The sequence below is a fragment of the Dryobates pubescens genome, chromosome 14, assembly GCF_014839835.1.
Source record: "Dryobates pubescens isolate bDryPub1 chromosome 14, bDryPub1.pri, whole genome shotgun sequence".
NCBI lineage: Eukaryota > Metazoa > Chordata > Aves > Piciformes > Picidae > Dryobates > Dryobates pubescens.
The window spans coordinates 30,192,382-30,217,871 of NC_071625.1; the positions used below are offsets into that span (position 1 = coordinate 30,192,382).

Here is a 25,490-nt window from a genome sequence, read left to right on the forward strand (position 1 = left end):
CTGGGCTGCAGGGATCTGCTCGTCTCAACCTTCCCTCCATAAGCACCTAGTCTGTCTAGCTTTTCAGAATAATAACTTGTATTAGTCTCAGTGTCCAGCAGTGCTGCTGTCCTAAAACATGAAACAGAGTCGTAATAGGTATAAAATGTTCATGGAAGCTCCCTTGCTTGGCAAGGATGACTTCAGTGTAAAGCCTGGCTTTTTATCTGCCTGCAGTGGAGGATTTCTGAGATGTGCCTGCAGAGGTGTAAGAAAGGTCAGTTCTGTACATAAGCTTAGTAGAGTCAGTTGTTCTGTTTTTAAAGGCTTGCATCAAATGGAGCTTTTTATCATTTTACTTGTAGTAGCAGCTACTACAGTTAGAAACATTAGCTCTCAGTTAGAGAAGAGAAATACAGAAAGAAGCTTCTAGTGCTCTGACAGAGAGGTCAGTCTTAGTGGTTCCTGTCAAGGCAGAGTTTCCCAAAATGCTTCCCCCAAAGTTCCAACTCCTTGAAGGTCTGTTTAGGCTCCAGCAAACGCAGCAGAAAGATGTTGGTATCTTGGCACTGGTATTAATCTTCTTAATCTTTTTGTTAAAGGTCTTTAAAACTCTCATGTAAAAATAAAGCTGTGCACAAGGGGACATGAACAGTGCTCCAGCTGCCGAATCTTCTTCCAGGTTCCTTGGCACTGAGAGTTGCCAACTGCTTCCCAGTGTAAGACTTTCCCTCTGAAATGTGACAACAAATGATGGGTTGCAACACTGAAAACTGTTTAATTCCTACTACTAGGTTATGATTTCTAACTTGTCAGAAGATTAGATTTGCATAGTAATGTCAGACTTTAGTTCATCTAGCTCTTAAAATGCTTCCTGGAGCAGGCACTATATTCCTCAGCATAGTACACAGGGAAGAGGATGGAGTAGCTGGTTGTACAGGTATTAAGTGTTGTGCACTTTGATAAATGTATAGATGAAATAAAAATCTATTGCAAATAGCCAATGTCTGCTTTCAGAGTGACTGTTCTAGAGCCAGGTGTGTAGGTGTTAGAGCAGTGCTGATCCACGGCTGTTACAGTTACACTGTTACAGGAAGTGCCTGTAGCTGTAAAAGTTACATCATCCCTTCACAACTGTGAATAAAGCATTCAAGGCACTGAACTCTTCTACTGCCATTAGTTCCCAGGTTTTTCTAGGTCTTAAAAGCAATTTCTGTGAGAACTGAAAGGGTAAATCATCTGAGCCCTACAAATAACATGAAATAACATTTCATTTTTAGGTAGAATAAATGCAGCTTTGAGTGAGGCCTTCCAAAGTCTTAACTTCTGTACTAGGTTTTGCTACAGGAGAGACAGCAGAAAAATAGCTTCTTTACCCATCTGCATTGTGACCATCTCCAGCACAGCGATGAGTGTCCCTGTTGATAGCTGGAGGCCGGCAAGCCACACACACAGTGTGCCCTTCTCGCAGGTACCGCATCCACTGGGCGTAGGGCCGGGTCTCCACAGCGCAGTGGTGGGAAAGGGATTCTGTTCTAAATTCCACACAGTAGCTGCTCCGAAGGAGAAGTGCTAAATGAGTTACAGCAGATGAAGCACAAGCTAGGTGTACTCTTCAAATGTACTTGGGCATCATAGGGGTAGTACTGTTGAACTGAAAGTTAGACATCATCACTACCACCAAGTCTGTTTCTGACCCTAACCTAATTAGTGGATTCTTAGAAACATGATGCAAAGCATCTCTCATTCCATGCTCCAATCCACTCTCTGGTGGTTGTGTATTCTTAAATTATATTGAAAAACAGAGCCCAGGAAGCCATATTTTTTTCCTCTATGCTGCTAAAAGAGCAAATGGAAAAGAGGCTTTAAGAGCCTCCCTTTTCTGGGAAGAGTGGCACAGGGCAAAGCATTACAGACCCAGCAAAAGCCTCATTTAAACTTCATAACCATCCCTGCTAGTAACCAGCAAAGTTTTTACTGCTTGGGTCAATTAAGTTTGTGTTTGTGTTTTGTGGGGGTTTTATGAAGTCTGGAGACCAATCACATTCAGCTCATTTTGTTTGTTCAGAGCCCTATGTCTAATTTCTCAGCCTGACACTCGGGGATACATTCAGCTCTGGTTCAGCCTTATTTAGCACTTGCTGTCCCAAGCAGCTATCCCCAGATTTGCCTTGACCTCAATGTCTAACTCAGGACAATTAGCAAGTAATGAAAAACAATACATAGAGCATGCAAATGAACTACAAGAGGGAAAAACAGTACAAGCTATAGCTTGTTGTTTAGTTGTTGCAAATTTAATTACATTTTTCTCTGTAGCCAGCTGTTTTCCGCTCAAACAAGATGACATGTTTCTTTCTGCTCAACCACTTGCATATCAGAGCTTACCCAGCTGCTTCTTTGTCTGAGGGCCAGGGAGAAGATGCTGCTTGTCGGTTTCTTTCTTTACCATATTCAGAGGTAACAATGAAAGCAGGGACTGAGGAAGAAGTTATGATAAGACAGGAAGACAAAACTGGGTCATATTTCAATTACTGTAACAGTGGGTGAACGCATCAGAGCTTGTGGATGCTGATGCTGACTGGCTTTACTAAGGAAATCATAACATTGCCAACATCAGACCTCAACCTCATTCCCTACAGCTGAACTCTCTCCTTACTCATTAGCAATACATCTAGAAATGCCACCTAGTTTGTGAGGAAACAGGATGTGCCGAAGGCTGCAAGGAGCTCTGCTTCCATGTCGTGCTGAATTTGTGTTCTAACTTTGCACAGAGTTTATGTTACACTTACTGAGGAGCTTCAATAAAGGAACTGAAGGAATGCATGCCCCTTAGTTGTTTATTTAACAGAAATGAAGGAACGTTTGAGGGTAGGAAAAAACCCTAAGAGAATCAAGAGCAATATGACAGTAGAACATAAGGGTTTCAGTTGTCTTTGTAACCAGCTAGCTGTAGATTGATGCTTTATTTTCTGTTTAATGATGTCAGTAACATTTCTGAGGGCCCTGGTGGGCACAATGTAGAGACAAAGAGAGAATACCATGTTCGTGGCCGCAGTCCTCCCCCTTGTAAGTCAGGTAGTCCAGGCAGGCAGCCTTCTCCTCGAGAGCAGGACACGGCTCCCCCCCGTTCCGAGGCTCCTGCTGCATGTAGCGCCTGCGTAGCCGCAGGTGGGGGTGGCACTGCTCTGCACAGCCACTCCAGTGACTCCACTCCCCGACCACGCAGGGAAGAGCTACAAACCAGTATTCAGCATTACTAGCAGTCAAGACTCCCTACTCTCAAAAGCCTGAGTAATAAGACTATTTCTTACATGCTTTCATTGTTTTAAATGCTCTTCTAGAAGTGTGCACCTTTAACATCCCAACCTGCCTACAGTGCTTGGCTCCCTATTCCATCCCTCACCCAGAGCCAGCTCCTCATGAAAACCTTTCACTACAGCTGTGGGCTTCTTCTGTACCCTCTTCTGAAGCACACAGCATTAGCTCCAACGGGGACCAGCCTGTGGATTATGTAGACCAGTGAGTGGTCTGACCCTGGCAGAGGAGATCTTACCAATGTTTACCAACATCTGAAGGGTGGGTGTCGAGAAGAAGGGACCAGGCTCTTCTCAGTGGTGTCCTGTGATAGGACAAGGGGCAACAGACCACAGGAACTTCTATCTCAACGTGTGGAAGAACTTTGCTGTGAAGGTAAGGCCCTGGAGCAGGCTGTCCAGAGATGTTGTGGAGTCTCCTCTGGAGGCTTCCAAGACCTGCCTGGATGCAGTCCTGTGTGAACTGCCCTGGGTGATCCAGCTTTGGCAGCTTTGTCCAGCCAGCTGGGCATCAGGCTGCCTGAGGGCTGGTGCTGCACCCGAAGGTGAGGACTGTTCCCCATCGCACATGGAAGGAGGGAGAACAAAGTGTTGAAGACGGCAAAAAGCAGGAACACAGCAAAGTGGGGGCTGTAAATAACTCCAGGGCTGCTGCGTCTAGTTCGGGAGAACGGGGCCACTTCCCTCTTGGCACTGTCGCCCTGGGAGGCAGGGCTGCCCTGCAGCCTGGCAGGGAACCCTCCCACTCCTTTCCATGTGCTCCTTTAGAAGTCTACCTTGAGTGTGGGTCCTTGCTGATTCCTGCCCCTAGAAATGAGGACAAAACCTCACCCTGGGCATTTCCCCGACTATTTCATTGATATTCGTTTGGCGAGACGTGAGGAGTCGGCTCAGAGACACAGACGGTGCTAAACACATCTCCCTGTTGTCTCTGCAATCCTACATCCCCGCTGCAAACAGCGTGCTGTTGGGATGACAGCAAGGGAAATGTAAAATAACATTTTAGAGGGAAAATCACTTCAGGCTGGCAAACCCCAGGCGCTGCCCTGCACCTGATCCTGAAACCCTATCACTGTCCAGTTGGGAACAGCTGCCCCCGACTGCGCGCCGGCTGCCGCCCTCACGCAGCCCCGGCCCGGCCTCTGCCCCTGCCCCTGCCCCTGCCCCCGCCCCCGCCCCAAGGTCGGTCCTGCCGGGGTTCTGCAGAGCCGCTCAGCCCCGACCCGCACTATTCGCCCCAGCTCCCAGCCCCACTAAGCCGCCACCTGCAAAGCAGGGACCTGGCCAGCTGTGGCTGCGGATGGGTCCCCGCGGGGTCCCCGCTCCGCCTGCCCCGCGCCCGAGCACCTCGGTTGGTTCTCTGCGGGCCGAGCCCCGGCGCCGGGGCGGAGCGGACGGCACCTACCTGGACACGCCTGGCCGTGGTCGCTGCAGCAGTCCCCGGCTCGCCGGCACCCTGCGTCGCAGTAGCAGGTTCCATAGCCCCCTCCCGCCCGCCATCCTTCACCGACACAGGCCGCGTCCCAGCCCGGGCAGCACCTCCCCGAGCAGCCGCCGCCGGCCCCGCTGCCGGCCCATAGCAGCCACAGCCACAGCGCTCCCGACAGCGCCGCGTCGCCCATTGCCCTGCCCCGGCAGGACGGTCCCGCCGGCACCCGGGGAGCGGGGCGGGCAGCAAGCGGGGACGGAACGATGCGGGGGGTACGGGTGGGTCCTGGCCGCCCCGCCCACCCAGGCAGGACCGCGCTGGCCACCTGCTCCCTGCCCCGAGGAGCCGCGGCAAAGCTCCGGGAGCGGGGAGAGCGGGAGGGGAACCTGACCCTGGGGGTGTCCCGCCCGAGGATGTGCCCCACGGCATCCTCATGGCAGGAACCCACTCAGTGACGTCCCACCTGGCAATGCCCTGTCCTGCACCGCTATGTCCCCCACACGGCCGTGTTCCATGCAATGGTGTCCTGAACAACCGTAACCCACTCAGCCACGTCCTACACAGCCATAGCCCACAGAGTAGTGTCCCACACTGCAGGGACCCAGCCAGCGATGTCGCTCCCAGTAACCGCCCTCACAGCCATGACCTTCACAGCACTGTCCCACACAGACATGTTCCTCTCATACAACGATGTCCTGCACAGCAGTGTCACACAGCCCTGTCCTGTACAGCAATGGCCCGACCTGCACAGCAATGTCCCACCCAGTGGTGCCCTGCACACCGGTGGCATGCATCTGTGAACGGCACAGCCGCACCTTGTACAGCAGTGACCCTCACAGCTGTCCCGGAGCGTCCCCATCCACCTGCACACAGCCCCGGGAACGGGGACAGCCTGGGGCCACCGGACATGCCTATTGGTGCAGGCACTTTCTCGTTTCAGGGCACATTCCACACAGCCAAGAGCATTTGCTTGTGTCATGTTTTTCATTCTCTTGTTTGTTTTTGTTTGCTGGGTTTTTTAAAAGCTCTGTTCCCAGAACAAACACCAGAAGCTGGTGCACCAGGAAGGCAGGATGGATCCCAAATAACTTCCTAGAGCACAAAGATCTGGATTCTGGTTTTCCATTGTCTCCAGTCCTAAGAGGCTTTCAGAACTTGATCATTTTATCCAAACAGTAAATCCCCAAAATAATCAGTGAGGTGACTGTAAATTGTGTTAGCTTTGCAGACTTGGAATATGCAGGTGGTTGGCTACTAAGGTGAGAGAGATCTGGTCTCCTGAAGCTGCCTCCAAATGGGAGGTATCAGTTTATATTATCCGCTCCGTGTGGGTATTTGGACCTCCTAAGACAAGGTGGGCCAGACAGAGGTTAATTTCTTCTAGCCATCACAAGGCTGCTATTAAAATGCTGTTTCGGTCCTGGAGACTGGGTCTGTTACCCAGTGTGCCACTAATGAGCTCCCTGGCCTGTTGCCACCCTACCACTGGAACATTGGGGAAGTTCCTGTGGTGGACATGAGGAGAACCAGACTTGCAGCCTGCCTTGGTGAAAGGTAGTGGGAGAGCAGGAATGCCTCTTTGTGTTTTCCTGTATTGGATTCCTGCAGTTCACCTGAAAGAAGAGGATTAGCAAATGGATGCAGAATCTACTTTTATGAGCAGATAAATCATGCACGGATGACTGATGCTAAAGGGAAAAGTCAGGGAAACTTGGATGTGTTTGGCAAAAATTAAAGAGTGGCTTTCTCTTTAGTGGATATGTTTACAGAAACAAACAAGAAACTGTGTCTGCATTGCTCTAATGAAAGCAAACAGGATGCAAAGGGAAAATGTTAGCATTTCTTCTCGATGCAGTAAAGCAGATTCTTTAGAACAACCAGAAACAAAAGAAAGAAAAAAATGAGAGAACAAGCTCACCCAGTTTGTTCCAGTAAATACTACCCACCCCCCACCCCCCTGCTCTTTTGGGCTAGTTCTTAGGAGTAGCACTAAGTAACTTGTGAGGACAAAGAAATACAGCAATGCAATCTTGGGCAATGAAGCAACATTGAGACCCTCATGAACAATTTCAGCAAAACAAGGAGAGATTTTTTTCCTACTTTGATATGAGATAGTCCACAGAAGGTAGGCATTGCTCATGCCCTGCTATTGCTGTCATACAGATAATGTTACAAGGAAAAGCAGTTTGGGGCCAAGCTGATATAAAAGGCATGTGATGGGAAGCTTAGGGAATGGGCAGAGGCCTTGCTCTGTCCTCCTCATAAGACACGGAGACCATAGCACTGAACAGAGCTCATCAGTCATTTGTTCCACACATACCCTTGGTGCCAAAATATTTCTTCTTAATCCCAGAGGGAGGAGAGATCTCAGGACTGTATTATAGTCTTCTCAAAAGCAGGTGTTGCTGCTGGCTCTGAGATGTTGAAAGCCATGGTCTAGCTTGCTACCAGCCATTTTTTCACTCCTCTGACATTTCTGCCCTGTTTCATCTTTGGGTACTCAAAACTCAAATTCCCAAAATCAAGTACAAGGGCAGTGCTCTATGGTAAGAGGGGAAAAGAAACCAAGATGTGAGAGCTTTTTCAACTGGTTTCTCCAACGTGTAAATGATTTTAAAGAAGAGGCTCGTTCCATTGTTCTCCTGTGGCCAAAGTGTCCTCATTGCCTTACATGGAGTTCTCATCATTTTTTAATACCACAAAGACAAAACTGAGCCAAATGAGCTTCAACAGCAACTCAGACAGAGAACTATTTGCTGCTGTTACCATGCTTACCATCTCCATGATTTACCTTGCTTATTTCTTCTCTCTCTAAACAAAGCACATAAAGCACAGCCAAGCTCTTACTCTCTCCATTCCTATGGTGCAACCTACCTAGAATGTCAGGCAGAAGACTGAAAACACCTGCAGCAAGAAAAAGTTCAGTCGAACAAAAAATATGCTTGATAGCAAAATAACTGTTTTTCACTTTCCAAGTTTACCTTACAGCCGTGGTGACTTTGAGGACCTGATTTAAGAACTGTTCAGCTCAACTTCAAAGTCTTTTCCACATACATCATCTGTCAGCCTGCTGCATTCCACATGCCCACACCTCTGCACAAGCAAACTCTCTGGAAGGCCCTACCTTGCTCAAACAGAGCTCATTTTCCTCTGCCACTAGTAAATTAATCCGATTTCAAGCAAACGAGAAGGCTTCAAAGATCCTGCAGGGCATTTCTTTGCCTTTCAGACTGGTGTTTGCACACAGCTCTTATTTATTTCTCAGAAATGCCCTTCTGAAAGCAACCTGCTTGCATGTTACACCGAGACAATATGGTGACTGATGCCACTACAAAGGCTGCAGGCTGTATCCATCCGACTAGGCAGGGTCATTCTTCCTGGGAGCACCACAGCCAACTACAACTCCAGTTTGTCATGAGGCCCTTGTTCCCCTTTGTGATGGTTTAGGCTGGGTGCTGGCCCAGATGCCACTGCACAGACCACATCTGGGAGGTCCCAAGGGGTGGGCCCAGCCCAGGGGGTGGTCACAGAGAACCAGGTATTCCATTCCCATAATTCCCTGCTCCCCTATAAAATGTCCATGCGGGGTCTTCACTTCCTCTTTCATCCCCTGCTGCTGCTTAGGTAACATGGTGTGAGCTGCCTCCCTCGGGCCTGCTCAGGTGTAATGGGTTGGGGCAGATCCCCTCCCCACCACAGGCAGAAATAACGACTCAGGCAAACGGATTGCAGAAGTGATGAAAGTTTAAATAGAAAGCAGTGAATGTTACAGAAAACCCAAAGCGCAGTGACAAAGAAAGATCCCATCCCCACCTGAGGGTGCATGCAAAACCCCCAGGGCTCCTTCTTCCCCCTCCCTCTGCTGGGCTAGTCTCAGCTGGCCAGGCCTGAGACTGCCCATCCCCCTGTGGCCTTGGGCCCAATCAGGCCCATGGCCGGGAGATCTCTCCCCCAGTTACCAAGTCTCGGAGAGGGAAGGAAAGAGGAAGTGCCAGACCCCACCGCAAAATTTATAGTGGTGCAAGGGATTATGGTAGAAATACCTAATTTCCTGAGTCCACCCACTGGGATGGACTTCTGGACACAGGAAACACCCCTGTAGCAGAGGGCACCCAGCCCAAACTACGACACCAGGCCCAAGGCTGGGTTGGCGGGGGCTGGGGGGAGAAGGAGCCCTGGGGGGTGGGGATGGGACGCTCGTGGGTATGTTCTGGGATCTCTCTCTTTGTCATGGTGCCTGTGGTTCTCTGTAAAGCTTTCACTGTTGTTTTTTATTGTTTTCCTATTTAAACTTTCCATCGCTTTTGCAATCCGTTTGTCTGAGTCGTTATTTCTGCCTGTGGTGGGGAGGGGATCTGCCCCAACCCATTACACCCTTGTTTTGAAAAAGCACACTTTCTCCTGATAAGAAATAACCCCTGGTAATGTGAATAAGCAAATCATGGTGTTTGCTAGTGCAACTGACAGCTTAAAGCAACAGCAAAATTCTGTGTGTGAGACAGATGAGGAGTAATTTGTCATCACTAAAAATTAGTGTGTGTTAGAACACAGCAGATGAATCACGAAAGGTTCCTCTGTTATCATAGCCCATGCTGTTATACAGAAAGCACAGCTGTCTTTCAATGGCTAGCTTGAACAGTTCTGCATCATAGAATCACAGAGTGGTCTGGGTTGGAAGGGACCTCCAAAGCTCATCCAGTCAAGCTCATCCCTGTCAAGCCTCACTTCGAATATCTCCAGGGATGGAGCCTTAACCACCTCCCTGGGCAACCTGTTCCAGTGCTCCACCACCCTCACGCTACAGAACTTGCTCCTGACATCCAATCTAAATCTGCTCTGCTCTAGTTTGAAACCATTGCCCCTCATCTTACCACTACAGACCTTTGTAAACTGTCTCTCTCAACTTGCTTGTAGGAGATGATGCTGCATACCTGGCTCTGTTTAAGAGAGGCTGTCTGCTGTACAAACAGCCCACTCCTTCCAGTTGCTCTGCCCTGGGAGACAGGCTGTCCTGCTGCCTCTCAGTTACAGCCATCACTTTTGATTGGGATTGGGAATGATGAATGGAACTGCTTGAATGCTTCTACAGCCTCAGAGCATCCACAGTATTCTGCCAGACCTAGAGCAATTATTGTTGTCCTGTACTCAGCACCTGTACTCAGGGAGGCCACACTCTGAGTCCTGTATACAGTTTTGGGGCCTTCACTACAAAAAGGATATTGAGGCGTGGGAATGGGTCCAGAGAAGGGCAATTAAACTGGTGAAGAGTCTGGAAAACACATCTAGGAAGGAGCAGCTGAGGACCCTAGAATTGTTTAGTCTGCAGAACATGAGCCTGAGGGAACACCTTGTTCTCGACAGCTAGAATAGAATAGAATAGAATAGAATAGAATAGAAATAACCAGGTTGGAAGAGACCTTCGAGATCATCAAGTCCAACCTATCATCCAACACCATCTGATCAACTACACCACGGCACCAAGTGCCTCACCCAGTCTCTTCCTAAACACCTCCAGTGATGGGGACTCCACCACCTCCCTGGGCAGCACATCCCAATGGCCAATCTCTCTTGCTGGGAAGAACTTTCTCCTAACATCCATCCTAAACCTCCCCTGGCACAGCTTGAGACTGTGTCCTCTTGTTCTGGTGCTGGCCGCCTGGGAGAAGAGACCAACCCCCACCTGGCTACAGCCTCCCTTCAGGGAGTTGGAGACAGCCATAAGGTCTCCCCTGAGCCTCCTCTTCTCCAGGCTAAGCAACCCCAGCTCCCTCAGCCTCTCCTCACAGGGCTGTGTTCCAAACCCCTCACCAACTTTGTTGCCCTTCTCTGGACTCGTTCCAGCAAGTCAACCTCCTTCCTAAACTGAGGGGCCCAGAACTGGACACAGTACTCGAGGTGTGGCCTAACCAGTGCAGTGTACAGGGGCAGAATGACCTCCCTGCTCCTGCTGGCCACACTGTTCCTGATGCAGGCCAGGATGCCATTGGCCCTCTTGGCTGCCTGGGCACACTGCTGGCTCATGTTCAGCCTACTGTCCACCAGTACCCCCAGGTCCCTTTCTCCCTGGTTGCTCTCCAGCCACTCTGACCCCAGCCTGTAGCACTGCATGGGGTTGCTGTGGCCAATGTGCAGAACCTGGCACTTGGATGTGTTCAATCTCCTGCCCTTGGACTCTGCCCATCTGTCCAGCCTGGCAAGGTCCCTCTGCAGAGCTCTCTGACCCTCTGACAGATCAACTCCTGCCCCCAGCTTGGTGTCATCAGCAAATTTACTGCTGATGGACTCAATGCCCTCCTCCAGATCATCAGTGAAGATATTGAACAGGATGGGGCCCAGTACTGATCCCTGGGGCACACCACTGGTGCCTGGCTGCCAGCTGGATGTGGCACCATTCACCACCACTCTCTGGGCTCAGCCTCCAGCCAGTTCCTAACCCAGCTCAGAGAGCTGCTGTCCAAGCCAGGGGCTGACAGCTTGGCCAGCAGTTTGCTGGGGGGGATGGTGTCAAAAGCCTTGCTGAAGTCCAGGCAGACTCCATCCACAGCCTGCCCCACATCCACCAGGCAGTCACTGGTATGATCTTGGTAAAAGTTTATTTTAATATTCAATGAACAGAGCGATTAATAAGAATTAATAATTTTTTTAGTCATAAAAATCCCATGAAAACTATTAACTAAACCTCTTTCCATGTTGGAGATGCTGGGTGGTGGAACAGATCCCTCCCCAGCAGGAACAATTTAAACACATGTACAAAAATCCAGAAAGAACAAACAGCACTTCAGAGTGTAAAGCCAGGGAGCCTCGGCAATGGAGCCGGAGACTGCCCACAGCTGGGGGGCTCCAGAATCCCCCAGGGCAGCAGACCTGCAAAGGATGCTTCTGAACACCAGGTATTGCAGTCCCTCCCTGAGCCTGGCACCTCCTGGCACACGCTAAGACCCAGAGACACCAAAATGGTGCCGACCACGTGGGGGCTGCAGGAGCAGAGTTTCACTTTCTGTGGGATTTGCTCTTGAAGGGTTTGCAGCTGAAAGCTTTGTAGAGAGGAGGTTCCTCGGCTGCAATCCTTTCGCAGCGGCGCTCGCTCCTGGCTCCAGCCAAACGGAGCTGTCCCGGGGGCTCGGCTCCTCTGGGGTTCCGCCTCGGCTGGCGCGACGCGTGGCTGTCCTCTGGGCTTTACAACGCTGAAGCAGCGAGGAGTTGTTGCTGTCCTGTCTGGGTAAACTGAAACACAGCTCGGCTTCCAAGCCAGGCTTGTGGCTCCTTCCAGAGCGTGGACAATTGCAAGGCAAGGCTCTGGCTCTTTGGGCTGGTACTTGTCGATTTCCCGAGGCAATAATGGCCAGTGGCAACACAGATTGAGGGATAAAACCCTGGCACTGTTACCTATAGAAAGGCTTCTCTCCAAACGTGGCCAAAAGCATGCCCACCCGGCCCACTCGGGCTCCAAGACATGGTCAGGCAAGTCTGGGCAATGAAAGCCCAGACCTGGAAAGCCTGAAAAAACAGACCTACTGGCTTCTGCCTCATTGTCTGGTTCAGAGCATTTTTGAGGCTTTCTGTCCCTTCAGGACAGTCAGCTGGGCATAGAAGGAGATCAGGTTGGTGAGGCAGGACCTGCCCTTCCTACATCCATGCTGACTGAACCTGAGCCCTTGGCCATCCTTAAGTGCTGTGTGATTGCACTCAGGATGATCTGTTCCATAACCTTGCCTGGCACTGAGGTCAGGCTGACAGGTCTGGAATTCCCTGGCTCATCCAACCTGCCCTTCTTGTGGATGGGCATCACCTTGGCAGCTTCCAGTCATCTGGGACCTCTCCAGTGAGCCAGGACTGATGAAAAATGATGGAGAGCGGCTTGGCAGCTCATCTGCCAGCTCTCTCAGCACCCTAGGATGGATCCCATCCGGTCCCATGGACTTGTGGGGATCCAAGCAGCTAAGGAGGTCTCTAACTACTTCCTCCTGGATCACAGGGGAGCTATACTGCTCCCTGCCTCCATCTGCCAGCTCAGGAGGCCACTTGTCCTACAGACAACCAATCCTGCTAGTAAAAATTGAAGCAAAGAAGGTGTTAAGTAACTCTGTCTTTTCCTCATCTTTTGTTACAACATTCCCCTTTGTGTCCACCAAGGAGTGGAGGTTGTCCTTGCTCTCCTCTTGCCATTCATGTATTTGTAGAAGGAGTTTTTGTTGTCCTTCACAGCAGTGGCCAGGCTAAGCTCTAAATGGGCTTTAGCCTCTCTAGTTTTCTTCCTGCATGACCTAGTGTCTCAGTCCAGAGAGGGAAAGAATAGAATAGAATAGAATAGAATAGAATAGAATAGAATAGAATAGAATAGAATAGAATAGGATAGGATAGAATAGAATAGAATAGAATAGAATAGAATAGAATAGAATAGAATAGAATAGAATAGAATAGACCAGGTTGGAAGAGACCTTCAAGATCATCACATCCAACCTATCATCCAACACTATCTAATCAACTAAACCAATGGGCAATCACTCTGTGAAGAATTTCTTCCTACCATCCAGTATGAACCTCCCCTGGCACAGCTTGAGACTGTGTCCTCTTGGTCTGGTGCTGGTTGCCTGGGAGAAGAGACCAACCCTCACCTGGCTACAACCTCCCTTCAGGGAGTTGTAGACAGCAAGAAGGTCTCCCCTGAGCCTCCTCTTCTCCAGGCTAAGCAACCCCAGCTCCCTCAGCCTCTCCTCATAGGGTTTGTGTTCCAAGCCCCTCACCAACTTTGTTGCCCTTCTCTGGACACCTTCCAGTATGTCAACATCTTTCCTAAACTGAGGGGCCCAGAACTGGACACAGGACTCAAAGAGTCTCAGTTCTTTTGAATATTCCCATGTTATGAAATTAGAGGCACAAATGAGGCCCAAATATCAACAGCTAGACTATTACACAAATGAAGTGGATGGATCAGAAGGGGAGAGAGAGAAAATAGAAAGGGAGAAAGAGAAGAGAGAGAGAGAGAGAGAGAGAGAGAAAGAGAGAGAGAGGGAGAGAGAGAGAGAGAAGAGGAAAGGAATTATATTACCACACCCCTCAGCCCCCAGACAGTTTGAGTCTGTGGAGGAAAGGTGCTGCAGCTTTGGATATAGAGGAGATGCTGGGTCTGTAGAGGAAGGGTGCCGTAGCTTTGGCTATAGAAGAAGGGTACTGCAGCTTTGGCTGTGTTGTCCTCTGAGCAGCCTCTTCAGCTCCATGAGTTGCAGCAGGCAGAACTTAGGACATGGAGAGAGGGTTTCTCTTGGTCTGCTTCTTCCAGGCTCCATGGTGATGTCTCTGTCCTACTATTCTCGCCCTTCTCGGCAGCATTGTCAAGGTCTTTTCCTTCTGTGTTTTCCTTCTTCTGTGTTTTTCTTCTTCTGAGCTTCTAGTTGCTCAAGTCCTTTTACACAGTTTTTTAGTCCTTAGGTATGCGTGCAAGTATTGTGCCCCAGGAAATTGTCCTTAGGTAAGTGTCCAGGTATTGTTCCCCAGGAAATCTTCCTGTGTATTCCTTTGTGCTTGGACAGGGGTCTGGAGGAAGGGGGGGGGGCGCTCTGCCTCCTCCTTCTCCATTTACCTGCCCACACAGCCAAAACACATCAGGGGCCTGGTGGTGAATCCATTGTCTCACCATCCTCCCTTTCTGGGGTACCTGATGGGTGGAGATGATCTTGTCATGCATATTCCCAAAGGTATCATAGCAGTGGCCTCAGTCCATTGTTGTCAGGCCAAGCTGTATTCCAGTGAGCAATCTTTTATCCTTGCACCTGCCTGAGAGTTCCAGTGGCTCTGCCCACTACACATCAGCTATTGTCTGGGCAAGCAGCAAAGGTGATTTTATCTTTGTTGAGTGACATCAGAAGAGACAAGATTTTAGTCTCTCACACCTAGCAACATCCTTACACATTCCATGGGTCACCTCTCCTTCCTCCCAAAGATGATATCTCCTCTTTTTTCCCCTTAATTCACCCAGAAGCTCATTGCCCATCCAGGCCGTCTGCCCCGGGGCTCATCTCTGGCACGTTACAGTCTCACAGTATAACTAAGGTTGGAAGAGACCCCAAGGATCATCAAGTCCAACCTGTCTCGGTAGACCTCACAACTAGACCATGGCACCAAGTGCCACGTCCAATCTCCCCTTGAACACCTCCAGGGACGGTGACTCCACCACCTCCCTGGGCAGCACATCCCAATGACGAACGACTCGCTCAGTGAAGAACTTTCTCCTCACCTCGAGTCTAAACCTCCCCTGGCGCAGCTTGAGACTGTGTCCTCTTGTTCTGGTGCTGGTTGCCTGGGAGAAGAGACCAACCCCTTCTTGGCCATAACCACCTTTCAGGTAGTTGTAGAGGGCAATGAGGTCACCCCTGAGCCTCCTCTTCTCCAGGCTAAACAACCCCAGCTCCCTCAGCCTCTCCTCACAGGGCTGTGCTCAAGGCCTTTCCCCAGCCTTGTTGCCCTTCTCTGGACACCTTCAAGTGTCTCGATGTCCTTCTTAAACTGAGGGGCCCAGAACTGGCACATTGGCACAGCCTGTTCTGAGCCTTCAAGAGTTCTTTCTGGAAGCAGCTGCAGCCCTCCTGGACCCCTTTGTTTTTAAGGGCTGTTTCCCAAGGTACCTTCTGAGTTAGCTCCTTGAGTAACCTGAAGTCTACCCTCCGGCAGTCCAGAGTGGAGGTTTTGTTGCTGCCCCTCTTAGCTTGAGTGCATATTGAACACTCAATTATCTCATGGTCCCTGGACCCCAGACAGCCTCCAAGCACCACATCCCCACCAGCCCTTCTCTGTTGGTAAAAAGGAGGTCAAGCAGAGCCTTACCCCTGGTAGACTCACACAGCAGCTGGGATAAAAAGCTCTTCTCCACACACTCTAAGAACCTTCTAGACTGCCTCCTCTCTGCTGTGTTGAGATCCCAGCAGATGTCAGGCAGGTTAAAATCGCCCATAAGAACAAGGTCTGAGTGATCTTGAGACAGCCTCTAGCTGCCCATAGAATGATTCATCAACCTCTTCATCCTGGTTGGGTGATCTATAACAGACTCCCATCAGGATACCAGCCTTGTTGGTCTTCCTTCTAATCTTCACCCACAGACACTCAACCTGATCATCCTTGATCTCTAGTTCCATGGGGTCTAGTGCTTCCCTGATGTACAGGGCCACCCCTCCACCCCTTCTTCCTTGCCTGTCTCTCCTGAAGAGCCTGTAGCCATCAATTGCAGCACTCCAGTCATGTGAGTCATCCCACCATGTCTCTGTGATGGCAACTACATCATAACTTTCCTGCTGCAACAAGGCTTCCAGCTCCTCTTGTTTGTTGCCCATGCTGTGTGCATTAGTGTACATGCACTGCAGCTGGGCTGCTGGTTTCACCCCTGGCTCCAGCTTAACACCCTCAGAATACTGCCTAGGGGGACTGGTTTCAGCCTCTTCCCCCTTCAAATCTAGTTTAAAGCCCTGTCAATGAAGCCGGCCAATTCCCTTCCTACAACCTTTTTCCCTCTGGGGAATAGGCTGTTCTCATGCACTAAGATCTTTCTCCTCCTCTGGGACAGATGTACTCCATCTGCTACTAGCTGACCTAAACTACTGGAAGGCAGTTTGGAGTGAGGTGGGTGTTGGTCTCTTCTCCCTAGCAACAAGTGACAGGACAAGAGGAAATGGACCACAGTTGCATCAGGGGAGGTTGTTTATGAGAAGAAACTTCTTCACTGAAAGGGTTCTCAAGCACTGGAAAAGGCTCCCTGGGGAAGTGGTTGAATACCCGTCCCTGGAGATGTTTCCAAGAGGCAGAGATGTGGTGCTGAGGGCCATGGGTTAGCACCAGCCTTGGTGGAGTTACAGAACAGTTGGACTGGATGATCTTAAAGGTCTTTTGCAACCAAAATGATTCTGTGATTAGCCCTGATTTAGGTCCTGTCAGCTGCTTTTTCAGCAGCATAAAGGTGAAGAGAAGAGTATTTTATCCTCAAATGTGTTCATGCAAAAGGTAGCTAAGATTATTTCTTTCTTCTAAGCTCTGGACCAGATTCTCCCTCCTGTTTTAGACTGTAGCCAGTACTGGCACAATCCAAAGCTCAATCTGTTTATTCCTTTCTCAGTCATCATGTCCAGTAGCAAAGATTCAGCGTCCTGCAGCTAGTGATGATTTTGATGAGGGTGCATTTTGCAGCTCCCCCTCCTGCAGTGTGCTCTGCTAGCAGGAATACACTTTTTGGTTTTTTGGTCAGTTCAGAAAGCAGGAATAACAGTGAGTTTATGAAATTAGGGCACAGAACTGTTGAGAGAGTCATTTTTCTGATGATAATCCCACATTCAAGAACCTCTGCCAATCTTTCCAGTGGTCTGATGAAAAGGAGAATTTTGCTGACTTGAATGCTTTGAAAATAAATGATGGTTCTGGTGTACACTGGCTGGCAGAGGAAACTGCTTATGTAATTCTGGGCTTCTTCACAGCTCACCCTCTGCGTAGCTGCTGGCTATGTGAAAATGCTTTCCCATTTCTTTGCTTTGTTATTTTCTGTCAGAGCTTGTTGGGTTTTCTAATTAGCACACTAACTATTTTTAGGGTCTGTAGACAAAAACGCATTGTTTGGGCTAATATGAGTCCAGGTACCATGAAAATGTATTCAGGGAAAAACATTTGGAACTAGAGTTGGTCTCTGACTACGTGCAGTGAAAATTTGTGTGCTTAGTCCAATTAGTTACAGCCATGTCACTTCACATAAGTGAGTGCAATTGTGTCAGTGCAAAGGGTAGAGGCTGGCTCTCAGGCTGCACAGAAAGACTCTGACCTCTGAACACGGCAGGCAGCTGCAGCATCTAGAATAATCTGAATTATTGTGTCTGTCTCAGCCCCAGGAATATCTTGCTCTTTAAAAGCAGAACAGCAAACAAAACTATTCAGCCAGGTGATGGGCTTAGGCAAATGTGATTTGTAACAGGCAATCTCTTTGAAACTCATCTCATCAATGATGGGAGAGCTCAAGAGTTCTTGCACTAGGCAGACCACACACTGCCTTGAGTTCTACCTGCGCAGGCAGGTACACCCTGGGGGAAAAGCTGCAGTGCCTAAAGCTGCAGTGAGACTTCACAAACTTAGGAAAATTAGGAACCTCAGGAAAAATTTCTTTGCTGCAAGAGTGGTTAGGGATTGGAACAGACTCCCAGGGAGGCGGTGGAGTCACCATCCCTGGAGGTGTTCAAGAAACCTGTGGATATGGCACTTCAGGACATGGTTTAGTGGCCATGGTGGTGTTGGGTTCAAGGCTGGACTCGATGATCTTGGAGGGCTTTGCCAGCCAAAACAATTCCATGATTCCTTCAGTCTGAAGGAAATAGAAGAAGCTTTTCCATATGTTACAGTCTCAGCTGAGAGGTAAGGCATGGAGCCCTGGCATGTCAGTTTCCTGCAGGATTTCAGATCACACCCACAGTCTTGATTCTTTTATTTGTGGTTTCCCAAAGCCCAGTCCCACACTATGCCTCACTCTTGTCATCCATTAAATTCCTCTAATGATAAGGGCTCCATTACCAGGGGAGAGTTTCTTCTGTGGAAGTAATATCCATAATGGAAACCCAGAGAGGAATCCACCAGAAATGGCCAGCTCTCCCAAAGAACAAGAGGACACAGTCTCAGGCTGCACCAGGGGAGGTTTAGGCTGGATTTTAGGAAGAAGTTCTTCACAGAAAGAGAGATTGACCATTGGAATGTGCTGCCCAGGGAGGTGGTGGAGTCACCATCACTGGAGGTCTTTAGGAAGAGACTGGATGGGGTGCTTGGTGCCATGGTTTAGTTGATTAGATGGTGTTGGGTGATAGGTTGGACTTGGTGATCTCGAAGGTCTTTTCCAACCTGGTTAATTCTATTCTATTCTATTCTATTCTATTCTATTCTATTCTATTCTATTCTATTCTATTCTATTCTATTCTATTCCATTCTATTCCATGCCATTCCATGCCATTCCATGCCATTCCATGCCATTCCATGCCATTCCATGCCATTCCATGCCATTCCAAGTATCCTCTGTATGCTGGGCACTACTGTATTCTTTCATCTTGCCTAAAGAAAAAGAAAATATATGTTTACCAGAAAGCTCCCAAAATCTACCCACATAAGTGGATCCAATGTACAAAATCTTCCCTGTTAAAACAAAACCAAAAAAGAATCATACAACTGTTGAGGTTGGAGGAGACCTTTCAGATCCTCAAGTCCAACCACTCATCTGGAGCTCACAATTCCACCGCTGATGCTAAACCAGTACCAGTAAATCGCATCCCTCATCGTCACATTCACACATCTTAAATATCTCCAGGGATGGTGACTCCACCACCGCCCTGGGCAGCCTGCTCCAATGTCTGAGAACCCTTACAGTGAAGAAATTTTTCCTAATGTCCAACCTGAATCTCCCTTGGCACAACTTGAGGCCATTTCCTATTGTCCTGTCTCTTGCTGCATGGGAGAAGAGGCCAAAGTCTACATCTCTCCAGCCTCCTTTCAGGGAGTTGTAGAGGGCAATGAAATGTCCCTTCAGCCTCTTCTGAACACTCAGCTGTTCCTCATAGGACTTGTGTTCAAGGCCTTTCCTCAGCTTAGTTGCTCTTCTCTGGACACACTCCAGCACCCCAATGTATTTCTTGTAGTGAGGGGCCCAAAACTGAACCCAGTATTCGAGATGTGACACCAGTGCCAGCTGCATGGGGACAATCATATTGCTCATGTTGTTAATCATCTGTTGAAGTTTATCCAATACTATGGCAAACAGAAAAGCAAGACCTGCCAAGTTTAGGATCAGCCCTAGCTGCATATGTGGAATGGGTTCTGACACTAATATGCTCATGGGGTAGAAAATGATCCTCACCACGTAAAGCTGAGAACCAATTAACCTTGAAGGCTTAATGAAGTGGAGGACCTAGTCTAGGGAGATCTCTCTATTGTTACAACATTCAAGGCTTCCTTCAGGAGATTCTCTTCAGGACACCACTTACCAAACATGACGTGCTTCTCCCCTCTAATACCTTCTCCACTTTACTGCTTCTGCCTTCAGCATGGCCAGGTGCTGCCCCACATCCCTTTGACTCACTGCACCCACAGCACATGACAGGAGTGTGACATGTGGGCAGAGGCAGATCCACAATTAGAGAGACTTTTCCTACGGAGACCTTGAACAGCTTCTCCCCTGGTAAACCCCCATGCCCAGCTCTGAAGGTTTTCAGTGCAGAGCTAAGTTGTCTCTCCTGGTCTCACAGAGGAGTGGACATGAAGGACCTGGGAGTGGGTTGTTGTTTCCTTAGCACTTACCCTGCTGTGAGGACTATTAGGTGCTTCCTCTCCTGGTGACCAGTAACAGCTACTTCCTTACGTCAGGAGCACCAAGTAGAAGTGCAGGCAGGAGCAGTGATGATGGAGCCAGCAGCTTCTCCTGCTGCAGCATCAGTATGCTCAAGTGCCCTGCAGCTCCACTCACAAAACCTGCTTTGAAGCTAAATGGTACACATTTTAAATAAGAGGTCAATCCACAGTCTCAGCTGACATTTCTCCATGTGACTTGTGTGGAAATGTGCTGTTTCCCATGGAGGTGTGCCCTTCCGTTTCACCCAGTTCATGCACTGGGAAATTTTCAGAGCTTTGCACCTCATAAAATGAGCCAGAATTAATTTGGGGTTCTTCGTGGTGCTCTTCCTGAGGTGTAACACTTGCATTTCCTCTCCCTTTGTCAAAAGGCATTTTCAAAGAGGTCTGGGCCCTTCTTCCCACATGGCAGCTTCAAGCAGGGAAGGAGTGAGGTGAGAGGGAAAACTGGGGACAAGTGACTGTAACTGGAGAACAATTAAGTGACACTTCATTTCCTTCAAGGGAAGGTAGCAGGAACTAACTCCTAGACTTTGCCGGTAACATGTGCTTCCTGTGATGGGGAGAGCTCCTGCCAAGGGCTGGGCTGCAGACCAAGGGCATTGCCATATCTTGTGTGCCACTTCGGGCTACAGAGGAAAAGGCCACAGCTGTGGGGAGGAGCAGACAGCTCAGGCTAAACTGACCAACAAGGGCTTTCAGCCCATGGGTGTCATGTTCAGTATAAAGCTGAGGGGTCCCCACGGTCAAACCTATTCTTCAACAGCCAGCATCTGAAAAGGACTCTCTCTGTTGTGCCTTTCACCCCAGCCCACGTGTTTCTGAATCCAGTTCCAGAATCCAACTCCTGAATCTGGTTCCCATTTGCTACTGAGTCCAGTCTGGGACTTCTGCCACAGCATCAGTGATGATGTCACCATTGTTGCCATCAGGGGGTTAGAGTTGAGAGTGATTTTGCATATATTTGTATGTATTCCATTTTATTGCTGTTATTTTCATTAAAGTAGTTTTATTTTTCTTTCCCACCCCTCCAGTCTCCCTCCCTTATTCCCTTTCTCTTCCCTTTGGGAAGGCAGAGGGATTCATAGAGACCATCTGTCACTCATTTAGTGGCCAGCCCAGAGCTGACCCTTGGCACTAATCCACAGAGCTTTTTAAGTTTCTAGGTAACACAGAACTTGACACATTCTCAGCTGATCTAAGATGTTCCCACAGAGGCTCAGAGCTTATCCAGTAACCTTTGAATCTCTATCACTGACACCAAGGAATTTCAGATTTGGTCTACACCATTTTGCTGTCTCAGTCTCAGGTGGTATGCATGTTTAAGTGTGCACATGAGATGGGTGCCTGAGCACAGCCTGCAAAATGCTTCAAACAAAAAGGGCTTGGGGTTGTCAATTGATGACAAACCCCCCAGCAATGGTTGCTGGCAGCCCAGCAGGCAGCTGTGTGCTGAGCTGCATCTAGAGCAGGGAGAGCAGCAGCACAGGGAGGGGATTCTGCCCCTCTGCTCTGCTCTGCTCTGCTCAGACCCCACCTGCAGCACTGCCTCCAGTTCTAGGGTTCCCAGCATAAGAGGGACATGGAGCTGCTGGAGAGAGTGCAGAGGAGGCCATGAAGATGAACAGAGGACTGGAGCTGGGTTGTAATTAGATGGTCTTCAAGGTCCTTTCCAACCCAAACCAGTTTGGACACAATGCCACAGGCAGCAGCTGACTGCAAAATGCAAGGCTTTAAAGCAGCTTTTTGTAGTTTTTCTACCAGAAAAAAACAATTTCTTACAACTGGAGATTTTCACCCTGGCTTGTGTAAAAGAGTTTCTCTCCTCTTTTCTGAAAACATTGAAGAGGGTAAAAAAAACAATCTTTCTTTGTTGTGTAACTGGTTTCTTGACCTCCTTACAAGTAACTCATCCTTTCAGGAAGCACCTTGGTTAAAGAAGTGGCAAAAACTCCCCTTAAATGGTTTTTTGTTTCTCTACAGAGTAGGACATGCCACACAAAAAAAGCAGATGGGTCACTTGTAGAGCAGCACTGAAATCATCAGTGTGGAGCAGCACTGAAATCATCAGTGTGGAGCAGCACTGAAATCATCAGTGTGGAGCAGCACTGAAATCATCAGTGTGGAGCAGCACTGAAATCAGTGTGGAGCATCACTGAAATCATCACTGTGGAGCAACACTGAAATCAGCAGTGTAGAGCAGCACTGAAATCATCACTGTGGAGCAGCACTGAAATCATCACTGTGGAGCAACACTGAAATCAGCACTGTAGAGCAGCACTGAAATCATCACTGTGGAGCAGCACTGAAATCATCAATGTGGAGCAACACTGAAATCAGCAGTGTGGAGCAGCACTGAAATCATCAGTGTAGAGCAGCACTGAAATCATCAGTGTGGAGCAGCACTGAAATCATCACTGTGGAGCAGCACTGAAATCATCACTGTGGAGCAACACTGAAATCAGTGTGGAGCATCACTGAAAGCATCACTGTGGAGTAACACTGAAATCAGCAGTGTAGAGCAGCACTGAAATCATCAGTGTGGAGCAACACTGAAATCAGCAGTGTGGAGCAGCACTGAAATCATCAGTGTAGAGCAGCACTGAAATCATCACTGTGGAGCAGCACTGAAATCATCAGTGTGGAGCAGCACTGAAATCAGTGTGGAGCAGCACTGAAATAATCAGTGTGGAGCAGCACTGAAATCAGTGTGGAGCAGCGCTGAAATCATCAGTGTAGAGCTGCACTGAAATCATCAGTATAGAGCAGCACTGAAATCAGTGTGGAGCAGCACTGAAATCATCACTGTGGAGCAGCACTGAAATCAGTGTGGAGCAGCACTGAAATCATCAGTGTGGAGCACCACTGAAATCATCAGTGTGGAGCAGCACTGAAATCAGTGTGGAGCAGCACTGAAATCATCAGTGTGGAGCAGCACTGAAATCAGTGTGGAGCAGCACTGCAATCAGTGTAGAGCAGCACTGAAATCATCAGTGTAGAGCTGCACTGAAATCATCAGTGTAGAGCTGCACTGAAATCATCAGTGTAGAGCTGCACTGAAATCATCAGTGTAGAGCAGCACTGAAATCAGTGTGGAGCAGCACTGAAATCATCAGTGTAGAGCAGCACTGAAATCATCAGTGTAGAGCTGCACTGAAATCATCAGTGTAGAGCTGCACTGAAATCACCAGTGTAGAGCAGCACTGAAATCATCAGTGTAGAGCAGCACTGAAATCAGTGTGGAGCAGCACTGAAATCATCAGTGTAGAGCAGCACTGAAATCATCAGTGTGGAGCAGCACTGAAATCATCAGTGTGGAGCAGCACTGAAATCATCAGTGTGGAGCAGCACTGAAATCAGTGTGGAGCAGCACTGCAATCAATGTAGAGCAGCGCTGAAATCATCAGTGTAGAGCTGCACTGAAATCATCAGTGTAGAGCTGCACTGAAATCATCAGTATAGAGCCGCACTGAAATCATCAGTGTGGAGCAGCACTGAATCATCAGTGTAGAGCAGCACTGAATCATCAGTGTAGAGCAGCACTGAAATCATCAGTGTAGAGCAGCACTGAAATCATCAGTGTAGAGCAGCACTGAAATCAGTGTGGAGCAGCACTGAAATCATCAGTGTGGAGCAGCACTGAAATCATCAGTGTGGAGCATCACTGAAATCATCACTGTGGAGCAACACTGCAATCAATGTAGAGCAGCGCTGAAATCATCAGTGTAGAGCTGCACTGAAATCATCAGTGTAGAGCTGCACTGAAATCATCAGTATAGAGCAGCACTGAATCATCAGTGTAGAGCAGCACTGAAATCATCAGTGTGGAGCAGCACTGAAATCATCAGTGTAGAGCAGCACTGAATCATCAGTGTGGAGCAGCACTGAAATCATCAGTGTGGAGCAGCACTGAAATCATCAGTGTAGAGCAGCACTGAAATCATCAGTGTGGAGCAGCACTGAAATCATCAGTGTAGAGCAGCACTGAAATCATCAGTGTAGAGCAGCACTGAATCATCAGTGTAGAGCAGCACTGAAATCACCAGTGTAGAGCAGCACTGAAATCAGTGTGGAGCAGCACTGAAATCATCAGTGTAGAGCAGCACTGAAATCATCAGTGTAGAGCAGCACTGAAATCAGTGTGGAGCAGCACTGAAATCATCAGTGTAGACCAGCACTGAAATCATCAGTGTAGAGCAGCACTGAAATCAGTGTGGAGCAGCACTGAAATCATCAGTGTAGAGCAGCACTGAAATCATCAGTGTGGAGCAGCACTGAAATCATCAGTGTAGAGCAGCACTGAAATCATCAGTGTAGAGCAGCACTGAAATCATCAGTGTAGAGCAGCACTGAAATCACCAGTGTAGAGCAGCACTGAAATCATCAGTGTGGAGCAGCACTGAAATCATCAGTGTGGAGCAGCACTGAAATCAGTGTGGAGCAGCACTGAATCATCAGTGTAGAGCAGCACTGAAATCATCAGTGTGGAGCAGCACTGAAATCATCAGTGTAGAGCTGCACTGAAATCATCAGTGTGGAGCAGCACTGAAATCACCAGTGTAGAGCTGCACTGAAATCATCAGTGTAGAGCAGCACTGAAATCATCAGTGTGGAGCAGCACTGAAATCATCAGTGTAGAGCAGCACTGAAATCATCAGTGTAGAGCAGCACTGAAATCAGTGAGGAGCAGCACTGAAATCATCAGTGTGGAGCAGCACTGAAATCATCAGTGTGGAGCAGCACTGAATCATCAGTGTAGAGCAGCACTGAAATCATCAGTGTGGAGCAGCACTGAAATCATCAGTGAGGAGCAGCACTGAAATCATCAGTGTAGAGCAGCACTGAATCATCAGTGTAGAGCAGCACTGAAATCACCAGTGTAGAGCTGCACTGAAATCATCAGTGTAGAGCAGCACTGAAATCATCAGTATAGAGCAGCACTGAAATCAGTGTGGAGCAGCACTGAAATCATCACTGTGGAGCAGCACTGAAATCAGTGTGGAGCAGCACTGCAATCAGTGTAGAGCAGCACTGAATCATCAATGTAGTGCAGCACTGAAATCATCAGTGTAGAGCTGCACTGAAATCATCAGTATAGAGCTGCACTGAAATCATCAGTGTAGAGCAGCACTGAATCATCAGTGTAGAGCAGCACTGAAATCATCAGTGTGGAGCAGCACTGAAATCAGTGTGGAGCAGCACTGAAATCATCAGTGTAGAGCAGCACTGAAATCAGTGTGGAGCAGCACTGAAATCATCAGTGTGGAGCAGCACTGAAATCATCAGTGTAGAGCAGCACTGAAATCATCAGTGTAGAGCTGCACTGAAATCATCAGTATAGAGCTGCACTGAAATCATCAGTGTAGAGCAGCACTGAATCATCAGTGTAGAGCAGCACTGAAATCATCAGTGTGGAG

At 48.7% G+C, this 25,490-nt stretch overlaps 1 protein-coding gene across 1 annotated transcript; it reads right to left on the reverse strand.

Annotated features, from left to right (window-relative positions):
- Positions 1-2: 2 nt before the first annotated feature.
- On the reverse strand, positions 3-5,015 carry SBSPON (somatomedin B and thrombospondin type 1 domain containing). The gene is made up of 5 exons (XM_054167435.1): positions 4,699-5,015; positions 3,018-3,212; positions 2,365-2,455; positions 1,356-1,532; positions 3-712 (listed from the first exon to the last, which is right to left on the reverse strand). Exons 1-5 carry the CDS (start codon positions 4,913-4,915, stop codon positions 595-597), a joined length of 798 nt encoding a protein of 265 aa, XP_054023410.1. The 5' UTR covers positions 4,916-5,015; the 3' UTR covers positions 3-594.
- Between the last annotated feature and the right edge of the window lie 20,475 nt (positions 5,016-25,490).

Coding starts and splice junctions, on each gene's coding strand:
- SBSPON (XM_054167435.1), bottom strand. CDS start 4,915: ATGGGCGACGCGGCGCTGTCGGGAGCGCTGTGGCTGTGGCTGCTATGG. Junction 3,213..4,698: donor CCACGGCCAGGCGTGTCCAG/GTAGGTGCCGTC, acceptor ACTGGTTTGTAG/CTCTTCCCTGCGTGGTCGGG. Junction 2,456..3,017: donor GGACTGCGGCCACGAACATG/GTATTCTCTCTT, acceptor CTTCTTCCTCAG/TCCCTGCTTTCATTGTTACC.